General features: G+C 37.3%; 1 protein-coding gene across 1 annotated transcript in view; it reads right to left on the minus strand.

Annotated features, from left to right (window-relative positions):
- cac (calcium voltage-gated channel subunit cacophony) overlaps nucleotides 1-24,013 on the minus strand; it is a gene marked incomplete in the record, with an annotated part of 730,773 nt that overhangs the window by 423,724 nt on the left and 283,036 nt on the right. The window contains 6 exon segments of the mRNA XM_070103036.1: nucleotides 724-913; nucleotides 1,368-1,484; nucleotides 4,482-4,633; nucleotides 15,152-15,370; nucleotides 17,383-17,587; nucleotides 23,303-23,525. Of these exon segments, the coding sequence (XP_069959137.1) occupies nucleotides 724-913; nucleotides 1,368-1,484; nucleotides 4,482-4,633; nucleotides 15,152-15,370; nucleotides 17,383-17,587; nucleotides 23,303-23,525 (1,106 nt within the window).

Consider the following 24,013-nt stretch of genomic DNA (forward strand, 5'->3'; position numbering starts at 1 on the left):
TTTAGGATACTGGCAGTGTGGAGGGACGTCTAAACTGTTGTATCTGAGCACCACTGCAAAGGCAGTGATTATGTTTACCTGGAGTTTACCTGGAGAGAGTTTCGGGGGTCAACGCCCCCGCGGCCCGGTCTGTGACCAGGCCTCCTGGTGGATCAGCCCCTGATCAACCAGGCTGTTGCTGCTGGCTGCATGCAAACCAACGTACGAGCCACAGCCCGGCTGATCAGTGATGAGTGATGGTGAAAGTATTGAATGATGATGAATGTTTTTTCTCTCTTTATGGGGTTTTCTTTCTTTTTGGATCACCCTGCCTCGGTGGGAAACAGCCAACATGTTAAGAAAAAAAATATTAACATGCTTTTAAATTTACTCTAAGATAAATAAACCATGCTTTAAAGATGATTCAGAGTGTTCAAAAATCTGTAGAAAATTAATCCAAGAGATTTTAAAAGGTTTCAAAATGCCTCAAGATTAAGCTGGGTGGTGTCCTAGAATTGAATATGATCAATCATTATGCAAAGCATTATCTATGACAATCATTCAACTCTAAAAACTGAAAAATCATATTCACAATAGAAACATAATTTCAAATTAAATAATGCACTAATGCACGAAGACCTGTATTAGGTATATATTATTCTAATCAATAATAAGCATATTTTTATATAAGAAACACTTAATTTGATTATAATAATGTAATTTGCATTAGTATTTACAACTTACTTTTAGAATCATCTCTATAGCAAAAACTCCAGTGAAGGCATAATCAAAGTAATTCAGAATCTCGTTCCATTCTGAGTCCTCTCTGACAGGGTCTTCAGAGGCCAAGGCAATACTTGATAAACTGATGACGATCATGATGAAAAAATCGAAGTAGCGCAAGTTTACTACCCAATGCGCTGCTCTCCGAATTCTGGAATGTGAGAAAGACATTACAGTACAATACAGTATCATTTTTATTTCTTTACAAAGGTTACAATGTGTGATTTACATTTTATATAATGTTGTTAAGTACAAAAAAAGCCATTAACATGCTTACAGACTACTTAAAACTGGACACAGGTTATAGTGGTAAATTTTGATTATTCATTATTTTACAGTATACACATAAGAAACGTGACTGGGTAATGACTCATTTATTAACACCAATTTTTATTTTAAACAAAAGAATTACTGTCAATATATCTGCTGCATATCTTCCCTGTAAACACATTCTTCCCACTACTTGACAGATGTATGAAGTTGAATTATAATGTTTTTTGCATCCTCACCAACTGTTGTTCCATTCTATGGCATTCTCCTCCTCAAACTTTTCTTTTAAATAGCAGGTACAAGATTTCAAAATGACTAATTTAAGAGAGACTCACGGGTTTGTGGGTGAGAGGATGAACATGGATGAATATGGTAACATAGGTTTTGGTCCCCCCATGTCGTCTTCTTGATTTTCCGCATCTTTATCTTCTTTGTCTGCATCCCGTTTGCTGCTGTGGGCAGGGGTGCATGCTTGGTAAATAATATTTGGAATAATGGAAATGCTCAGCCATGAGCTGTGCCTGCTAAGCTCAACTAAACTAGGTGAGTACACTGGTACATTACAAAAGACTGAGAAAATATACAGGTGCTCCCTGACTTACCATGATTCAACTTATGATATTGTGAATTTAAGATGGTACAAAAGCAATTACTTTTTAGATGAAACTTAAGATAATTACCCAGCATGAAGGTGGCAAGTCCATAATTTGTATTCATTTATTTACTTTAAAATACTGGTACGTTTGTGCAAGAAACTCAATGTGCTAGAGAATATAAGTACAGTATATCAAATTTTACAGTTTAATGTATATTAACTTAACATCGACTACAAGAAAATTTCCAATTATTTTTAATAATAAAAGGTAAATAAACTTTTATTATTGCTGAATCCTTGACTGTTTTCAATTTTTTGAGGGATGCTCTGAAAGTTAGTGACAAGGCTCTCTAAGTGTTGATTTTTCCTTACTGTTATGAATCTCCTGCAATGAATTGCTGGGTAAAGCTTTAAGGCTCAATCCCACATCACATTCAAGTGTTGCAAACATCTATCCTTTTATTCCATATTTATCTTGAATTCCTAGATATAACATAATAAAAGTCACAATATCCTGGCTGGAGCTACTACTATTTCTATTTCTTCTGCTATTACTACTATTACTATCACCTTCTTTCTCCCTCTTCCTGACAAGTCTTCTGGTTCTTCTCCACTTTTCTATGCTTAGTTGTGACTTGACAATGGTTCAGGATGGACCGAAAATTCATCGAAAGTTTTCTATATGTGAGCTATTTATGGAGTGATATATATCTACCTAAGATCTGACAACTGATAAAGGGCAGAGCAGAACAAATGCCAGTGAAAGTGAATGAAGAAATAAAAGATGTATAAAGTGGTTGGATACAAGCAGCAACACGTGTAACCCAAAAGTAAACATTTGTTCTTATTAACAAACTGCGACCGGCCGGGAATCAAACCCATGTTATTCTGGCCCACCTCATGGGAAGCAAGTCAAAATCCACAACACACTAACCACTGAGCCATCAATCCTACCCATGGCTCAGTGGTTAAAGCGTCATGAATTTTGACCTGCTTCTCACGAGGTGGGCTAAAATAACACGTGTTCAATCCCTGGAGAATCACAGTTTGTTAACTGCTTAAAAAACATTTGTCCGTGGATGCAATAATTTATATTCACATATACAAGGAATTTCTAGTAAATTCTATTCAAGATTGTGTGGCTACACCTGATGTAAATGCTGGTGACAAATAAAAATTACAAGTAAAGAACATAAGAACATAAGAAAGGAGGAACACTGCAGGAGGCCTGCTGGCCCATACTAGGCAGGTCCTTTAAAAGGCACATAGAAAATAAATAAATAGGGATTGAGAAAGAGGTGAGGGAGCAATGAAGACCATTAAGTTTATAACCACTCAAATAATGTTTAAAATCATTAAACAAATAATCAGCGGGAAGAATTTTCTTTCTGCTTCATTCTTTTAATCTTAGACTTAGCATCACAACACATGACAAGATACCATATTCACAGTAATTCATTTCTATGATGCATTTCCGAGTGTTAAAATTACTACTGCTCTCCCCCTTTCCTCTCTCTCTCTTTTTCTCTATCCTTTTCTCTCTCTCTCTCTCTCTCTCTCTTACAGCCATCATTAATACTCTTTTGTAACAAGACTGAAAAAAGAAGAAAATACAAAACTTCTTCTCAAGTGCACATTACATAATCTCCCTCCACCTCTTTCTTCTTGCTTGCTCATTGCAAACATCAAAGAAATTGTAAACTAATGGAGTCAAAAATACAATGTCTGTTATCTATTACCTTCCTCCTCCTCCTCCTTCTCCTGTGATGTTTATTTTTACATGTTCTATCATATTATTATATTTTTTTTTTTTTTTTCAACAAGTCGGCCGTCTCCCACCGAGGCAGGGTGACCCAAAAAAAGAAAGAAAATCCCCAAAAAGAAAATACTTTCATCATCATTCAACACTTTCACCACACTCACACATTATCACTGTTTTTGCAGAGGTGCTCAGAATACAACAGTCTAGAAGCATACACATATAAAGATACACAACATATCCCTCCAAACTGCCAATATCCCAAACCCCTCCTTTAAAGTGCAGGCATTGTACTTCCCATTTCCAGGACTCAAGTCCGATTATATGAAAATAACCGGTTTCCCTGAATCCCTTCACTAAATATTACCCTGCTCACACTCCAACAGATCGTCAGGTCCCAAGTACCATTCGTCTCCATTCACTCCTATCTAACACGCTCACGCACGCTTGCTGGAAGTCCAAGCCCCTTGCCCACAAAACCTCCTTTACCCCCTCTCTCCAACCCTTTCGAGGATGACCCCTACCCCGCCTTCCTTCCCCTATAGATTTATATGCTTTCCATGTCATTCTACTTTGATCCATTCTCTCTAAATGACCAAACCACCTCAACAACCCCTCTTCTGCCCTCTGACTAATACTTTTATTAACTCCACACCTTCTCCTAATTTCCACACTCCGAATTTTCTGCATAATATTTACACCACACATTGCCCTTAAACAGGACATCTCCACTGCCTCCAACCGTCTCCTCGCTGCTGCATTTACCACCCAAGCTTCACACCCATATAAGAGTGTTGGTACTACTATACTTTCATACATTCCCTTCTTTGCCTCCATAGATAACGTTTTTTGACTCCACATATACCTTAATGCACCACTCACCTTTTTTCCCTCATTATTATATTACTATGATTATTATTATTATATTCATCAAAAAGTGCTAATCCCATAAGGGTCATACAACACCTGGAAAATGGAAGGGGTTAGGGTAATTATTTTTGGGTAACTCCAATTCCCAGGATCAAGAATCCTTTACCAGAATTAAGACATCTCCCATGAAGAGTAAGTCACATCATAAAAACCTCAGAGACTTACTTCATCTTGCTCTCTCCACCTGGTGATGGTGGACATATTTCTACCTTCGGAGGACCGTCTGTATTGTTTTGCAGTGCTTCTAACTCTTTTTCATGCTCTGCTTGCTGCTTCTGTAGGGGAATGAGACTTTCAGGATCTGGGAGGTGTTGAGACTGCAGATAAAAATCACAAAATTAATCGAAAATTGTTGACAGCAATTTTTTCACATTGTTTATAACCAACCAGAGTTAAGAGGTGCAAAAGAGGATCACTAAGTAACATACTAAACAACATTAGGCTTTGATTTCTTTTGTTTTTAACCTCATTTAATTTAAAGAGATTCAATGCTATTAGTATCACATACATTCAAACAAGAAATGTATATACAGTAGATTATCATGTAACATGCGTTCACGCAGTACATTTTCAAGAAAACAGTAACAAAATCTTTTCCATTCCCGTGTTACATGGGAAATATTATGTACAGCATGCCACAGCATGCAGTAAATTTGGGGAAGATAAGACCTTGTGCAGTGAGCAATTCTGATTATGACAAGTTAAAAATAATGGGAAAGAGGTCAATACAGCTAAATATGAGAGAAAATTTACTAAGTGTGTGGATTCAACAGAAAACAAATGTGCCTTACATAATGGCTGGTAATAAGATAGCATGTCCAATCATGCTACAAGACAGCATGTGAATAGTAAGGAAACCCAACACAAAAGTGCTTGTCTGGTTTTGGTCAATTTAACCATTTTAAAATGAGCAGTTGGCTGCACAGTATTAAATTAAGTGGAGAGAGTGCATTTGCTATGCTGCTGCCGAGAATTTTCCTGCCGAGCTGGAGAAAACTGTTCCCATGGGGAGCTACAAGTCTGATCAAGTGTTCAATGTAGACAAAGCAGGTATATTTTGGATTAAGATATCATCTAGAACTTACATCAACAAGCAAGACAAAAGTGCACCTAGATTCTGGACAGCTATTGATTACCTGAGCTTGCTTCTGTGAGGTAATGCATTGGTATTTCAGGTGCAAGCCAACAGTCATCTACCATTCCCAAAATACCTGTGCTTTAAATGGCAGACAAAATAACTTGTCCTGTTATTTGGCAGTCTAACAAAACAGCATGGATGAGTGAGAACTTGTTTGTTGAGTGGCTCAAGAATTATTTTATTTCTTCTGTCAAGATGTACAAAAGAATTCTTCATTCTAGGTTATAGTCACTCTTGATAACTCTCACTGCCATTCTCAGCACTTGCAGTCTACAACCCCAAATGTAAGGATTGTCTTCTTGACACTAAATACAATATTCTCAATAAAACCACTGGATGAAGGAGTGATCGATACATTTCCTTGTTGATACACATTCAGGGTGGTGCAGAAACTCACTATAGCAATGGATGATGACCCACACAGTGGAGTACCAGAGATCTGGCACAAATCTAACACACCAAAGGCAATAAAAATAATAATAATAATAATAATAATAATAATAATAATAATAATAAGAACCAGTTTATTTCTTCGAGCCACATAAATATGTATGTTCAAGGAAATAAACATTATCATCATTATTATTATTTATTTTTGTTTTTAAACACATTAGCCATGTTCCACCTAGGAAGGGTGACCAGACAAAGAAGAAACACTTTTATCATCAATCATTCCATCACTGTCTTGCCAGAGGTGTGCTTATACTACAGTTCAGAAACTGCAACATATCTCCATTTCTCCTTCAGAGTGAAGGAACTGTACTTTCTACCGTACTGGCAGGTTTATCCCCAATAGACAGTCCAGGAAATTGTGAATCTAGCAAGGACAGTGTCAAGTGAGAGCTTTCATAATATGCAGAAAACAAATGAACTGTTACAAGATGATGACAAAGTTAAATCTGAAAAAAAAAAAGTTGGAGAAGCTCAGTCCTGAGACTGAGGGGCAGATAACAGAAGAGGATGAGAAATAATGTGAACCAACATAGAAGAAACTCAAAAATTTACAGGAAATGCTGCATCCTTTAGGTAAAGCCAAAGACTTGCACTGAAAAAGACCATGACACATGTTGGAAAACTGAAGTAGGCAATTATGCCTCTGCAGGATAAATAGAGCAGAAATTTATATTGAACACCTGAGAGCTCCACTACTAACAACTGAGTTTCAATACCATGACAGCTTCAGCATGGGACACACACACACAAGGTGAACTGGCTGAGAGTGAGGTTTTTGCATTAAGAGTGAGGCTGCCCCTATAAAAACAATGACCTCTCCTGTAGGTTTACTGCCATGCAGAGGCAAAGAAATCCCAGAGTGTGGCATATTTTTCTCTAAATTTACAGTGTGCTATATGGTCCTCCTCCCATACTACTTCAAATGTTGTAATGAAAAAAGTGTTGCTGGAATGCATGTTACTCGAGAGTCTACAATACATACAAAAATACAAAGTTGGATGTTGCAGGGCGTATGTTAATGAAACTTCTGTGAGAACATGACAAAGAAGTTTCTTAGTTCTTGACCCTATTTTCACCCTCAATTCTGAACAGTCAGGTGTGCTAAGGAGAAAATGCTCCCAACAGGATTTCGAATTTTTGGATTATTCTACAACCTTGAATAAAATGTTTAAAGGCATTTCTTGAGGAGGAAAGGGGGTTAGTAACTGTGGCAGTGGCAAAGGGAAAAGAAACTGTGAAATGATGATACAAAATAGAGCTCGTGCTTTTTGTTCATTCATTTAAACAAAAGGAAAATCTTTTGACAAACATCTGGCATATAATTTCTAACTGCCAAAAATATTTGTTGACAAAACTGATATGATTAAAAAAAAAGCTTATATTTATTTATAAAAAAAAAAGCCCAGATTTGACAGGCCTTGTAAAAATTAGCTTATGGACAACTTTGGTTATTAAAATTTCCTAAAACTAGGTTGGAAGCTTTCTCAAATATGGAGTACAGTAGTATAATACTAAGAAAAAATACAGATTTTGGAAAGGATCTACATTGTTATACAAATATCACCCACTGGATCAAGTGCATTTGTGGTTACACAAGCAGATGTTTCTTAACATGACTGATATCTTAATTAGTTTATGGTAAGAAAAATTTTATGTGGATTCCAGAATGTGTTTAATCACAGAGGGTAATTAGATTCACAAAATAATAACAGATTTCATGCAAAACAATCAAATATATTAGAGTTCTGTACAAACAGGTGCAAAAGTAGGACATATCAAGTAAACTATTTTTTTTTCAACACATCGCCCGCTTCTCACCGAGGCAGGGTGACCCAAAAAGAAAGAAAAAACTTTCATTATCATTCAACACTTTCACCATCACTCATACATAATCTCTGTCTTTGTAGAGGCACTCAGATACGACAGATGAGACGTCCCTCCAAACTGCCAATATCCTGAACCTCTCCTTTCAAGTGCAGGCATTGTACTTCCCACCTCCAGGACTAAGTCCAGCTAACATTTCCCAGAATCCCTTCATAAAATATTACCCTGCTCACATTTCAACAGCTCAGCAGGTCCCAAAAACCACTCATCTCCATTCATTCCTATGTTACATACTCACACATGCCTGCTGCTTGTCCAAGCCCCTTGCACACAAAACCTCTTTTACCCTCTCCCTCCATCCTTTCCTAGGATGACTTCTGCCCCTTCTTCCCTCCACTACAGATTTATAGACCCTCCAAGTCATCCTATTTTGCTCCATCCTCTCTAAATGACCAGACCACCTCAGCAACCCCTCTTCAGCCCTCTGAATAATATTTTTATTAACTACTCCTAATTTCCACACGATGAATTCTTTGCATAATATTTACACTGCACACTGCCCTTAGACATAACATCCCCACTGCCTTCAGCCTCTTTCTTGCTGCAGCATTTACAACCCATGCTTCACACCCAAATAGTATTGGTACCATTATACTCTAATATACTCTCGTACAAAACAAAAATGTGAAAAAATAAAAAAAGCACACATACAAACAACAAAAACAAACATACATACACACCCACATAGATTTCTAAAAGATCACCTCAAGATTCTAATCATCAAAATGCATCTTTTAAAAATGACAGTGATGACCAAACTTAAAGACGAAGGCATAAGGTGACCAGTACAGAGAAGCAGGGATGACCTGAGTTACCAACAGAAGCACTATTGCATTCACTATGACTGCACTACCAGAGAAGTACTGCTAACTACAGGATCTGCAAGTTGAATAAACTGACTAAACAGACTAGGCCTGCATCGAATTTCCAAAAAAAAAAAAAAAATCAGAAAGGAGTTTCAATTAGGCCACATCCATGAAGGCAGTAGTGATGTTTTTAATGCATTCACTAAACTGTGAACAAAAAAGCACTACTTAAGAAGTGTATGCTGTATGGAAATACAACACAGAATAACTACAGTGACATCAATGTAACAATAAGTGACTTGTGCAAGATATTTTTAAAAGTGTTTTGTGCAGCTAGATTGTAATACTCTGTTAAAAATGAAAAATATATTCATGTTGAAAAGAGAAACAAAAATTTATCCATCACAAGACAATCAGGAAAAATATATAAATGAGCAACCATGTTAATGTGAACACAGAAAATGGGGTATCGATCACAGCCCATGATCGAAAACAGTAGACGAGTGCCAGACGGTAGTTGTGTGAGGGGTTACCGTCAGTTCCGGGCAAGCAGACAGAGATAAGAAAAAAATTAAGTAAAAATCTGAGAAAAATTTTCACGCTATTTTTACTCACGAGTAATTATCCTACAAAAGCGAAGACACTTAGTTTGTTAACAAAAAAGCTGATATAAAATCTACAAGTACTATAAAATGTCTATTGTTGTTAATGATGCAGCACCTATCCACATTCATATAATATCTAAGTTAAACTGAAAGCTCACTATTCATAAAGATACAACTTACACTGAACAACACTTACTAAATAACATATTAAAACAACCTACAAAGCAAAAAAATCCATTCTTATTAATAAGTTCCAGTCCAGAAGGCACAGTAATGTTTATTCTCATTATGTATGAACTAAACACACAAAAATTACCTTCTGGCCTAATGTATAATAAACACACAAAAATTTCCTACCATTAACGGATATAACATATATGTCCTACATGTGATGTGTTCAAAATTTAAAAGGTAATTAAGAAAAGTATCTAAATATAACTATAATGAAACTTTCAATAAGTTTCTAGGCTAGATCATTATAAAGCTGAACATTGACCTAATGCATATAAATAAGATTTTCTCCACATCTACCACAGACTAAAATATATCAAAATGTGTTCTTGATAGTGCAAAAAAACTGATGTACAGCACAAACATGATAATAACACAATAAAGAGGCAGACATTCAACACTTTCAACACCTAAATAAATCTTATCTTCACATTTCTCAATTAATATTCTGTAAAACTCATCATGTTTAAAAAGTAAACCAAAATATTTATGTAGTGTGAAACTATATGGTTAAGTATGACTCATGAAATTGTAATAACACAAACTGTAAACAAACCACAATGCGGGTGGGGGTTAGAACCCACAGCAAGTGGCCTGGAGTTTTATGACTCACTTGTCATGGGTTCTAACCCCACTCATATTGTGGCTAGATGGTTAAGTAGACCCATAGTACTGTATCTACCGCCACATAACCTGATGGCATATATAGGCACATGCCTGACTTTTCTGGCATAAAAAAAAAAAAATCCTTAATTTTCATATATCTCACGTACAAGTTTATTCTAGTTTCTGAGGGACTTAAGGAGCCAAATGGTTGTATATGTCATATCACTGGAGTATACTCCAGGTGATATGACATATATTCTAGCCAAAACTTTGAAAAAACACTGAAAATGAAAAGTGCTGAAAACTTCACAATAGTATACAGTATACAGTGAAACCTCAATTTACAGACAAATATGGAGGAGAGGGTGAACAGTAATCCTGACTGTCTGTTATATCTGAATGCTGAGAATTTTTACCCATTTCTAGTAATTGAAAATTTTGGAAATATTGTCCGTTAAATCCAAAATCAATTTACAAAGCTGACCATAACAATAGTGAACAATTCTGGAAACAATGGACCTTGTCTGACAATGGAGTTTGTCCATTAAATCCAAAATCCCTTAAATTGAGGTGCATTAAGTCTAGGTTTTGCTGGGGATGACAAACACCAAGAAATAGTCGGCTTAAATACTTGATAAACATAAAAATAAAGAAGCAATGAAACAGGCCTACTGGCCCATGCTAGGCAGGTCCTCCTTCTTTGGGATTACAACAGTGGCCAATCTGGCAACTTTGCACTGATTAGTTGTTGTATTATAAACAAACTGAGACGAGCACGGTGAAAATTAAATTACAATATATCATCAAATTTGTTTATATTTTTAAGGTGAAATACTGTTATCTATTTTGACTTTTGCTCTTCAGGCCTCTTAACAAGTTTATAACTTTACTTACAAGGTTATATTTACAACATAGCTTAGCATTTACTTACAATATATTTTTGTACTCTTCACTGTACCTTTTTCAAGAACTTATTACTTTACTATTATATCAATACTGTTTGATGTCTTCTGTTTTTTTTTTTACACACATGCATGTGTACACACAGTGAATTTTCCCTTAATTTTCAAAAAAAATCAAAAGAACAGAATTATTATTTATTTTTTTTATTATCACACCGGCCGATTCCCACCAAGGCAGGGTGGCCCGAAAAAGAAAAACTTTCACCATCATTCACTCCATCACTGTCTTGCCAGAAGGGTGCTTTACACTACAGTTTTTAAACTGCAACATTAACACCCCTCCTTCAGAGTGCAGGCACTGTACTTCCCATCTCCAGGACTCAAGTCCGGCCTGCCGGTTTCCCTGAATCCCTTCATAAATGTTACTTTGCTCACACTCCAACAGCACGTCAAGTATTAAAAACCATTTGTCTCCATTCACTCCTATCAAACACGCTCAAGCATGCCTGCTGGAAGTCCAAGCCCCTCGCACACAAAACCTCCTTTACCCCCTCCCTCCAACCCTTCCTAGGCCGACCCCTACCCCGCCTTCCTTCCACTACAGACTGATACACTCTTGAAGTCATTCTGTTTCGCTCCATTCTCTCTACATGTCCGAACCACCTCAACAACCCTTCCTCAGCCCTCTGGACAACAGTTTTGGTAATCCCGCACCTCCTCCTAACTTCCAAACTACGAATTCTCTGCATTATATTCACACCACACATTGCCCTCAGACATGACATCTCCACTGCCTCCAGCCTTCTCCTCGCTGCAACATTCATCACCCACGCTTCACACCCATATAAGAGCGTTGGTAAAACTATACTCTCATACATTCCCCTCTTTGCCTCCAAGGACAAAGTTCTTTGTCTCCACAGACTCCTAAGTGCACCACTCACTCTTTTTCCCTCATCAATTCTATGATTCACCTCATCTTTCATAGACCCATCCGCTGACACGTCCACTCCCAAATATCTGAATACGTTCACCTCCTCCATACTCTCTCCCTCCAATCTGATATTCAATCTTTCATCACCTAATCTTTTTGTTATCCTCATAACCTTACTCTTTCCTGTATTCACCTTTAATTTTCTTCTTTTGCACACCCTACCAAATTCATCCACCAATCTCTGCAACTTCTCTTCAGAATCTCCCAAGAGCACAGTGTCATCAGCAAAGAGCAGCTGTGACAACTCCCACTTTGTGTGTGATTCTTTATCTTTTAACTCCACGCCTCTTGCCAAGACCCTCGCATTTACTTCTCTTACAACCCCATCTATAAATATATTAAACAACCACGGTGACATCACACATCCTTGTCTAAGGCCTACTTTTACTGGGAAAAAATTTCCCTCTTTACTACATACTCTAACTTGAGCCTCACTATCCTCGTAAAAACTCTTCACTGCTTTCAGTAACCTACCTCCTACACCATACACTTGCAACATCTGCCACATTGCCCCCCTATCCACCCTGTCATACGCCTTTTCCAAATCCATAAATGCCACAAAGACCTCTTTAGCCTTATCTAAATACTGTTCACTTATATGTTTCACTGTAAACACCTGGTCCACACACCCCCTACCTTTCCTAAAGCCTCCTTGTTCATCTGCTATCCTATTCTCCGTCTTACTCTTAATTCTTTCAATTATAACTCTACCATACACTTTACCAGGTACACTCAACAGACTTATCCCCCTATAATTTTTGCACTCTCTTTTATCCCCTTTGCCTTTATACAAAGGAACTATGCATGCTCTCTGCCAATCCCTAGGTACCTTACCCTCTTCCATACATTTATTAAACAATTGCACCAACCACTCCAAAACTATATCCCCACCTGCTTTTAACATTTCTATCTTTATCCCATCAATCCCGGCTGCCTTACCCCCTTTCATTTTACCTACTGCCTCACGAACTTCCCCCACACTCACAACTGGCTCTTCCTCACTCCTACAAGATGTTATTCCTCCTTGCCCTATACACGAAATCACAGCTTCCCTATCTTCATCAACATTTAACAATTCCTCAAAATATTCCTTCCATCTTCCCAATACCTCTAACTCTCCATTTAATAACTCTCCTCTCCTATTTTTAACTGACAAATCCATTTGTTCTCTAGGCTTTCTTAACTTGTTAATCTCACTCCAAAACTTTTTCTTATTTTCAACAAAATTTGTTGATAACATCTCACCCACTCTCTCATTTGCTCTCTTTTTACATTGCTTCACCACTCTCTTAACCTCTCTCTTTTTCTCCATATACTCTTCCCTCCTTGCATCACTTCTACTTTGTAAAAACTTCTCATATGCTAACTTTTTCTCCCTTACTACTCTCTTTACATCATCATTCCACCAATCGCTCCTCTTCCCTCCTGCACCCACTTTCCTGTAACCACAAACTTCTGCTGAACACTCTAACACTACATTTTTAAACCTACCCCATACCTCTTCGACCCCATTGCCTATGCTCTCATTAGCCCATCTATCCTCCAATAGCTGTTTATATCTTACCCTAACTGCCTCCTCTTTTAGTTTATAAACCTTCACCTCTCTCTTCCCTGATGCTTCTATTCTCCTTGTATCCCATCTACCTTTTACTCTCAGTGTAGCTACAACTAGAAAGTGATCTGATATATCTGTGGCCCCTCTATAAACATGTACATCCTGAAGTCTACTCAACAGTCTTTTATCTACCAATACATAATCCAACAAACTACTGTCATTTCGCCCTACATCATATCGTGTATACTTATTTATCCTCTTTTTCTTAAAATATGTATTACCTATAACTAAACCCCTTTCTATACAAAGTTCAATCAAAGGGCTCCCATTATCATTTACACCTGGCACCCCAAACTTACCTACCACACCCTCTCTAAAAGTTTCTCCTACTTTAGCATTCAAGTCCCCTACCACAATTACTCTCTCACTTGGTTCAAAGGCTCCTATACATTCACTTAACATCTCCCAAAATCTCTCTCTCTCCTCTGCATTCCTCTCTTCTCCAGGTGCATACACGCTTATTATGACCCACTTCTCGCATCCAACCTTTACTTTAATCCACATAATTCTTGAATTTACACATTCATATTCTTTTCTCCTTCCATAACTGATCATTTAACATTACTGCTACCCCTTCCTTTGCTCTAACTCTCTCAGATACTCCAGATTTAATCCCATTTATTTCCCCCCACTGAAACTCTCCTACCCCCTTCAGCTTTGTTTCGCTTAGGGCCAGGACATCCAACTTCTTTTCATTCATAACATCAGCAATCATCTGTTTCTTGTCATCCGCACTACATCCACGCACATTTAAGCAACAGAAATAACCTTTAATTTAAAAATTGAAGAACTAGTTTTTTCTTCTTATTTTAATATTTTCAGCAGTTGCATTTACACTGTATTCTTGCCATGTGTCTCATCATGAGCCAACAATTTAAAAAATTATTAAACCCATATACTCTCCTTATTCAGTAGTTTTATTTTTTAACAGATCTCTTCCTTGTCCTATTTTGGCAGTGTATTACATTTTAAAATATTTCATTAACAAGAAAAAGCTGATTTCTTAATGGTTTATCAGTGCACAATACACAGTGGAAAGTTTGTTTAGGCACAGGTACACATAAGTACAATTATCATACATAGTGTAGATAACCCAAAAAAGTCAAAGTGACTTATTACCTTTGACTGACTTTTTTGGGTAAACACTGGCCTGGGAAGTGCACACAGGATGCTTTTGTTCTATATCAAGTCATATTATAATAACATCACATTTCAAGGTAAGCCAACATTTTTAACAATATTCTGTGTATAGTATACCAGTATACAGTGTTGTTGCAAAGTGTCTGGAGGTCAAAACTGCCATACACTCATCTACTAGATTTTTTGGTCCCAAGATGCTGGCATGTGATGGTTTTTACTATAAGTTCACATTTTACCCATTACAAGATAGTCTGCAATAACTACAAAACTTATGACATATTTTGGGTATTACTGTGTAATTGTTAAAACATTTCACTAGTGTATCTAAGTCATGTGGTAATACAGCCTTTGATAAATGCTCCTCCTTAAACCTCAATTAGATTTTTGGAATCCGATTTTACTAATGCTGTAAGTTAGTAAATTTTTATATAAAACAGTATTGTACTCCAATCTTTAATACTGACCTCCTTATCCTCTTCCTCTTGCTCCTCCTCAGCAGCTGTGAGCTCTTGCGCATTAGCCAAGTTATCAACAGCAATAGCCAAGAAGACATTGAGAAGAGTGTAGTTACCAAATATCACCAAGATGATGAAGTAAAGACTGTAGATCATACCAGACTTTGTACCACCCTGAGATGCAATTCCCTGGTACATCACTTCATTCCAGTCCTCACCTGTTAGGATCTGAAACATAATTCATTATTTAAATAATTCTATCTAAGATGAGAAACACTAAGCCCATAAGGGTTATGCATATTTTTTTTTTTTCAACAAACTGGCCATATCCCACCAAAGCATGGTGACCTAATAAGAAAAATGAAAGTTTCTCTTTTTAAATTTGGTAATTCATACAGGTGAAGGGGTTACCAGACCCTTGCTCCTGGCATTTTAGTCGCTTCTTATGACAATAATGGCTTATGTTTGGAGTGACATCTAAACTGTCGTATCTGGGTGCCTCTGCAAAGACAGTGATTATGTGTGAATGATGGTGAAAGTGTTTCTTTCTTTTTTGGGTAACCTTGCCTCAGTGGGAGATGGCCAATGTGTTAGAAAAAAAATACATACAGTAGACCGTTATATTACACAGATTTATTTGCAATGTTTTGGTTATTGCAGTACTGAAAATTTGCAGCACAATTTTATACAACACTTTGTAAAGTTAACTTAACACGGTTCTGTTTGCGGGAGAAGAAAAAATTTCCCCAGCTTGAGCTGCTGCCTTGCTGTGGGTCAGACCATTGTGTCAGCAGGGGAAGAGACCTACTGCCATCCCCTGCCACCCCCAACACTCCTGCCACCCCAATCCCAGCCTTCATCCATACACGTCCAGTACGAGTGCCTCCTAGGAGCTAGCTGTGTTTGTGAATTGTGTTTTGATCTTTTAATTGCCATATCTTGTATATGCCAAGCAATCATGGTACCCAGTAGGCATACGAGTGCTGCTCAAAGTGGCAAGAAAAGGTATGTGTTTAATTCTCAGAGTTAATGAAGTCTTACTGGCTTACTTGACAGATTTACTAACTTACTTGACAGACTGATTTACCTGACTGACTGACTTACTGATTTGACTTACTGACTGGCATGAATGACTTATTTGACTGACTTACTGATAGACTTACTAATTTACTGACTTACTTGACTGACTTACTGACTTATTTGACTTACTTTACTGACTGACTTACTGACTTGACTGACTTACTGACATAAAGTTAGACTTTTTCACTGAAGAGGACCCTGACAAATCCAGAAGCAGTGCTCTGAAATGGTGTCTACAGCAGCTGATACCTTACCATCAGCTGTATAATGTACTGCAGGGTAAAATAGCCCAGAAATCCATTTCAGAATTTATACACACTCAAACCATGTTATACACACTCCATCGACTTCAGTACCAGAACCTCTACCATCCACCTCAGCCCAGTAGGACCACAACATAACTCTCCACTCTCTTCACAATCATCCACAAACACCAGCACGCACAATTTAGGGTAAAAAATACTATTACATGTATTTCTGTTGCATTTGTAGTCTTAAGCAGTAAAAACATAATACATCACGACAATGAACTACAATTACATATTCACTTTTATTTTTGTAAGATGTGGAGGTCTAAAGAAAAAAAGTTGTTTTGCTCTGTGGGGGCTCCAAGGAAGGTAACCCTATTTTTCCCATAAGTTGTTCAGTTTATCTAACACGGATTTACCTAACACAGCGTTTTCAGGAACGTAACTACCATGTAATATAATGGTCCATTGTACATACACTTTTTTTCTAGCACGGCCATCTCTCACCATGGCAGAGTGATCCCCCCTCCCCCCCCAAAAAAAGACACTTTCACCATTATTCATACTATCAATATTTTTGCAGAGACATTGCAGATATGACAGCTTATATGTCACTCTAAACAGCAATATCCCAAACTCCTCCTTTAAAGTGCAGGCACTGTACTTCCCACTTCCATACATACATATATAACGTCAACACCCATCTCCCATCTAGGTACAGTGACCCAAAGAATACACATTCACCAACATTCATTCAATCACTGTCTGCCAGATGTGCATTAACATCATAATTCATACCACCCTCTAATTGCAACATCTCCACCGCTCCTTCAGGGTGCAGGCACAGCCTTCCCACCTCCAGGTCTCTAGTCTGGTTAAATATTAATATACATATTCTATGTGCAAACTCACCTGAAATACAGTGAGCAGTGCTATGGAGAAAGTATTGAAGTTGGCTAAGGGTGTTTCTTCAGGAAAATTGAAAGAGCCACCAAAAAGCTGCATTCCCAGGAGTGCAAAGATGAGGATAAACAAGAAGAGCAGGAACAAGAGGGAGATGATGGAGCGCATTGAACTTAACAGAGAGATAACCAAGTTCCGTAGCGAGGACCAGTACCTGCAAAAATAATTTGAATAATTAGAATAATAGGGAGCAAGGGGCTAGTAACCCCTTCTCCTGCACAAATTACTAAATTTAAAAAGAAAAACTTTCATTTTTCTTTTTGGGCCACCCTGCCTTGGTGGGATACAGCTGGTTTGTTGAAAAAAAAAAATTAGAATAATAACGTTGAATAAAACTTGATGATGTTTATATTCCATTAATGATAATTAATTAGCACATATTTTATAGGTAGTAGGTTGGTAGACAGCAACTACCCAGGGAGGTACTACCGTCCTGCCAAGTGAGTGTAAAACGAAAGCCTGTAATTGTTTTACATGATGGTAGGATTGCTGATGTCTTTTGTCTGTCTCATAAATATGCAAGATTACAGGCATGTCTTGCTACTTCTACTTACACTTAGGTCACACTACACATACATATACACATTTATTCATACACACTCATCTGAGTTTTCTTTGATTTTATCTTAATAGTTCTTGGTCTTATTAATTTTCCTTTTATATCCATGGGGAAGTGGAATAAGAATCTTTCCTCCGTAAGCCATGCGTGTTGTAAAAGTCAACTAAAATGCCGGGAACAATGGGCTAGTAACCCCTTTTCCTGTAAAGATTACTAAAAAGAATAAGAAGAAGAAAATTGTCAAAGTGGGAAGTCTGAATGTGCGTGGATGTTGTGCAGATGATAAGAAAGAGATGATTGTGGATGTTATGAATGAGAAGAAGCTGGATGTCCTGGCTTTAAGTGAAACAAAGCTGAAGGGGGTGGGAGAGTTTCAATGGAGAGGAATAAATGGGATTAGGTCAGGGGTTTCAAATAGAGTTAGAGCTAAAGAAGGAGTAGCAATAATGTTGAAGGATAAGCTATGGCAGGAAAAGAGGGACTATAAATGTATTAATTCAAGGATTATGTGGAGTAAAATAAAGATTGGATGTGAAAAGTGGGTTATAATAAGCGTGTATGCACCTGGAGAAGAGAGAAGTGTAGAGGAGAGAGAGAGATTTTGGGAAATGTTGAGTGAATGCGTGGGGAGTTTTGAATCAAGTGTGAGAGTAATGGTGGTTGGGGATTTCAATGCTAAAGTGGGTAAAAATGTTATGGAGGGAGTAGTAGGTAAATTTGGGGTGCCAGGGGTAAATGTAAATGGGGAGCCTTTAATTGAGCTATGTGTAGAAAGAAATTTGGTAATAAGTAATACATATTTTATGAAAAAGAGGATAAATAAATATACAAGGTATGATGTAGCACGTAATGAAAGTAGTTTATTAGATTATGTATTGGTGGATAAAAGGTTGATGGGTAGGCTCCAGGATGTACATGTTTATAGAGGGGCAACTGATATATCGGATCATTATTTAGTTGTAGCTACAGTTAGAGTAAGAGGTAGATGGGAAAAGAGGAAGGTGGCAACAACAAGTAAGAGGGAGGTGAAAGTGTATAAACTAAGGGAGGAGGAAGTTCGGGCGAGATATAAGCGACTATTGGCAGAAAGGTGGGATAGTGCAAAGATGAGTAATGGGGGGGTTGAAGAGGGTTGGAATAGTTTTAAAAATGCAGTATTAGAATGTGGGGCAGAAGTTTGTGGTTATAGGAGGGTGGGTGCAGGAGGAAAGAGGAGTGATTGGTGGAATGATGAAGTAAAGGGTGTGATAAAAGAGAAAAAGGTAGCTTATGAGAGGTTTTTACAAAGCAGAAGTGTTATAAGAAGAGCAGAATATATGGAGAGTAAAAGAAAGGTAAAGAGAGTGGTGAGAGAGTGCAAAAGGAGAGCAGATGATAGAGTGGGAGAGGCACTGTCAAGAAATTTTAATGAAAATAAGAAAAAATTTTGGAGTGAGTTAAACAAGTTAAGAAAGCCAAGGGAAAATATGGATTTGTCAGTTAAAAACAGAGTAGGGGAGTTAGTAGATGGGGAGATGGAGGTATTAGGTAGATGGCGAGAATATTTTGAGGAACTTTTAAATGTTAAGGAAGAAACAGAGGCAGTAATTTCATGCACTGGTCAGGGAGGTATACCATCTTTTAGGAGTGAAGAAGAGCAGAATGTAAGTGTGGGGGAGGTACGTGAGGCATTACGTAAAATGAAAGGGGGTAAAGCAGCTGGTACTGATGGGATCATGACAGAAATGTTAAAAGCAGGGGGGGATATAGTGTTGGAGTGGTTGGTACTTTTGTTCAATAAATGTATGAAAGAGGGGAAGGTACCTAGGGATTGGCGGAGAGCATGTATAGTCCCTTTATATAAAGGGAAAGGGGACAAAAGAGACTGTAAAAATTATAGAGGAATAAGCTTACTGAGTATACCAGGAAAAGTGTACGGTAGGGTTATAATTGAAAGAATTAGAGGTAAGACAGAATGTAGGATTGCGGATGAGCAAGGAGGTTTCAGAGTGGGTAGGGGATGTGTAGATCAAGTGTTTACATTGAAGCATATATGTGAACAGTATTTAGATAAAGGTAGGGAAGTTTTTATTGCATTTATGGATTTAGAAAAGGCATATGATAGAGTGGATAGAGGAGCAATGTGGCAGATGTTGCAAGTATATGGAATAGGTGGTAAGTTATTAAATGCTGTAAAGAGTTTTTATGAAGATAGTGAGGCTCAGGTTAGGGTGTGTAGAAGAGAGGGAGACTATTTCCCGGTAAAAGTAGGTCTTAGACAGGGATGTGTAATGTCACCATGGTTGTTTAATATATTTATAGATGGGGTTGTTAAGGAAGTAAATGCTAGGGTGTTTGGGAGAGGGGTGGGATTAAATTATGGGGAATCAAATTCAAAATGGGAATTGACACAGTTACTTTTTGCTGATGATACTGTGCTTATGGGAGATTCTAAAGAAAAATTGCAAAGGTTAGTGGATGAGTTTGGGAATGTGTGTAAAGGTAGAAAGTTGAAAGTGAACATAGAAAAGAGTAAGGTGATGAGGGTGTCAAATGATTTAGATAAAGAAAAATTGGATATCAAATTGGGGAGGAGGAGTATGGAAGAAGTGAATGTTTTCAGATACTTGGGAGTTGACGTGTCGGCGGATGGATTTATGAAGGATGAGGTTAATCATAGAATTGATGAGGGAAAAAAGGTGAGTGGTGCGTTGAGGTATATGTGGAGTCAAAAAAACGTTATCTATGGAGGCAAAGAAGGGAATGTATGAAAGTATAGTAGTACCAACACTCTTATATGGGTGTGAAGCTTGGGTGGTAAATGCAGCAGCGAGGAGACGGTTGGAGGCAGTGGAGATGTCCTGTTTAAGGGCAATGTGTGGTGTAAATATTATGCAGAAAATTCGGAGTGTGGAAATTAGGAGAAGGTGTGGAGTTAATAAAAGTATTAGTCAGAGGGCAGAAGAGGGGTTGTTGAGGTGGTTTGGTCATTTAGAGAGAATGGATCAAAGTAGAATGACATGGAAAGCATATAAATCTATAGGGGAAGGAAGGCGGGGTAGGGGTCGTCCTCGAAAGGGTTGGAGAGAGGGGGTAAAGGAGGTTTTGTGGGTAAGGGGCTTGGACTTCCAGCAAGCGTGCGTGAGCGTGTTAGATAGGAGTGAATGGAGACGAATGGTACTTGGGACCTGACGATCTGTTGGAGTGTGAGCAGGGTAATATTTAGTGAAGGGATTCAGGGAAACCGGTTATTTTCATATAGTCGGACTTGAGTCCTGGAAATGGGAAGTACAATGCCTGCACTTTAAAGGAGGGGTTTGGGATATTGGCAGTTTGGAGGGATATGTTGTGTATCTTTATATGTGTATGCTTCTAGACTGTTGTATTCTGAGCACCTCTGCAAAAACAGTGATAATGTGCGAGTGTGGTGAAAGTGTTGAATGATGATGAAAGTATTTTCTTTTTGGGGATTTTCTTTCTTTTTTGGGTCACCCTGCCTCGGTGGGAGACGGCCGACTTGTTGAAAAAAAAAAAAAAAAAAAAAAAAAAAAAAATATTTTCTAGTTTATCCTTAAATCATAATGACTGATCCATAAATAAGAAATATTCCTCTAGAACTTAACTACTCAAAGCACAATTAGTGCTAATACTACAATCCTCATTACCGGTAATCATAAGCCAACCTGTAATTCTTAAAACAATAAAACTCGATAAAAGTGTTTATTGTTAAAACCACTTAATATCATACAAATAAGCAATCAATCAAAAATTGCCTTTAGTCTTAAGATAGGCTTAAGTTTGCCTGAAATGCTCTGCATAATGAGGGCTTTCTACATGCACACCTAAATGTTATCCATCTCTGTACAAACATTGTATCATGCTGAAATAAAGAATCTTGTATCCATAATATTAAAACTAAATTTAAATATCATTTAAAATGAATCAGAAAATTTGAATGACTATAATATAATTTATTTTACTGTCAAATGAATTAGGTTTTAGTGCTGTCCTTTACTTCTAGGTTTCCTTAACACTGCTGCAAAAGAACAATTAAAAACAACCTTCTAACAATATTTGTACATAAACAAGAAATTAGTACAGGTTGAACATCACTAATCCAGCATTATCGGGACCTGTAGGGTTCCGGATTAGTGATTTTTGCTGGACTACAGAGTGGTTATGCATCAGCGATTTCACCTGCTTTATGCCCAATTTTTGGCCTATTCCATTGTTCTAGTCTACCATACTCATAGCTATTTCGCTAGTATTTCTTCAATTCTGTTGACCGAGTACAAAAAACTGTCTATTTACCTATTTCAACTACTCAATAAAGTGGTCAGAAATCGGTAATTTGGCCAATTTCACACAAATTTCAAGAGATGCCAATTTCAAAATAGGGTCCAGAATAAACATTGCAGACATTCTTGGCACTAAAATAACATTTTCTCTGTTCATTAGCCACGTCTCCAGGCCCCTCTTATATTACGCCTGCTTTTCATTTTGAATTTTTATTCACACAAAAAATAGAATACTTACTGTTATGCAGACTACTGCATTATTGTAATAATTGTATAAATAATGTCAACCCATTCATGACTGCATATCAGACTGGCCAATTGGACAGTGACGTCATTTGTTTACTCTTGAACATCGGCAAAAATCAAAACATTTCCACTACTTTGAGCTTAATTTTAAGGTATTTTCTGGCAAGAAACCAATCAAAATTATATCTATTTCTGTAATATATCTTCAGTTCTATCAAATGAGATAAAAAAACTAGCATACAACCATACAAACCACATGAAAATACACACCGCAAAGTCGCTGTTTTACACCAAAGGCAGGGTCGCAGTTTTTTCTCATTATGCACTGCGTACTGCATGATTTTTTTTATATAGTGCACACTTACACACAGACCTCTCTTTCATATGTAGGCCCAAATTTACCAGTCACAGTTTATCTGAATGAGCTGAACTCATGGCGACCGACAGTGCCTTCAAAGCCACCTTATCTTTTATGGACAATGTACAGAGTATGTGCTTTACACAATGAGAAACATTTCTTTTTATTCATTGGAACCATGGCTAGGGCTAAAAGTGAGCAGGTTACAACAATAAATGGAGAAAAGAAATTGGAATGACTCATGCAGTAAGTAGTGCCACCAAACAGTAGCGGCAAGTTGGTGTGGTGACCCAAGAAATTTGAAATTATGCTAGCTGAAATTAGTGCAGGACTACTGATGGAACTGGATTACTGATTGCTGGATTAGTGATGGCTGACCTGTAATGTATGTTTTGACAAATTAAATAAAGTTGTAACTAATATGCTTACTTTGTAACTTTAAATATCCTCAGCAAGCGCAAGGCTCGTAACACAGACAGACCAAATGACCCAGACTTGAAGGCTGACCAAACAACTTCAAATATAGAGCCACTGATGACGACACAGTCAAATCGATTAAACGAGGACTCAAAATACATTCTTGGGCCCAGGGCATACATTTTTATAAGCATCTCAGATATGAATAGACCTAGAAATATAAATTCTGCATAGTCTGAAAAAAAGATAAATAATTATCAATACACATTAATTATTGTCAAACTAAGAATTACTCACACTTTAAAAGGAACTGTAAGTCTTCTATCCTTTTTTAGTTTTTTAGATTCAAGAAAAAAAAACTAGAACAGAAAAATTATTTTATGTAGTACATATATTCCCAGACATTATGTCAACTAAACATGCAAAAATCATTAAACTAAACATTTTTGAAAACAATATTACAGCATAGAGTATTTAACCCTTTCACGGTGTCATGAAACCATCTTTTTTTTATTCCAACTACAGTCATAGCTCTATGAAGAAATGAAACCATTTGTGTATCTATCCCTCACTTTCCCTAAAATTATCATCACATACATACAATTATTTATTCTTCTATTATGTATGTCTTAATCCTGAATTGAGTAGTCCAACGCTTTGGTAAAGCAAATATTAATCTTGACTGGAGTGGCAATAACATTTCTGAACACCTAGCTGTGTTGG

The sequence above is a fragment of the Cherax quadricarinatus genome, chromosome 84 (genome assembly GCF_038502225.1).
Source record: "Cherax quadricarinatus isolate ZL_2023a chromosome 84, ASM3850222v1, whole genome shotgun sequence".
Lineage (NCBI taxonomy): Eukaryota > Metazoa > Arthropoda > Malacostraca > Decapoda > Parastacidae > Cherax > Cherax quadricarinatus.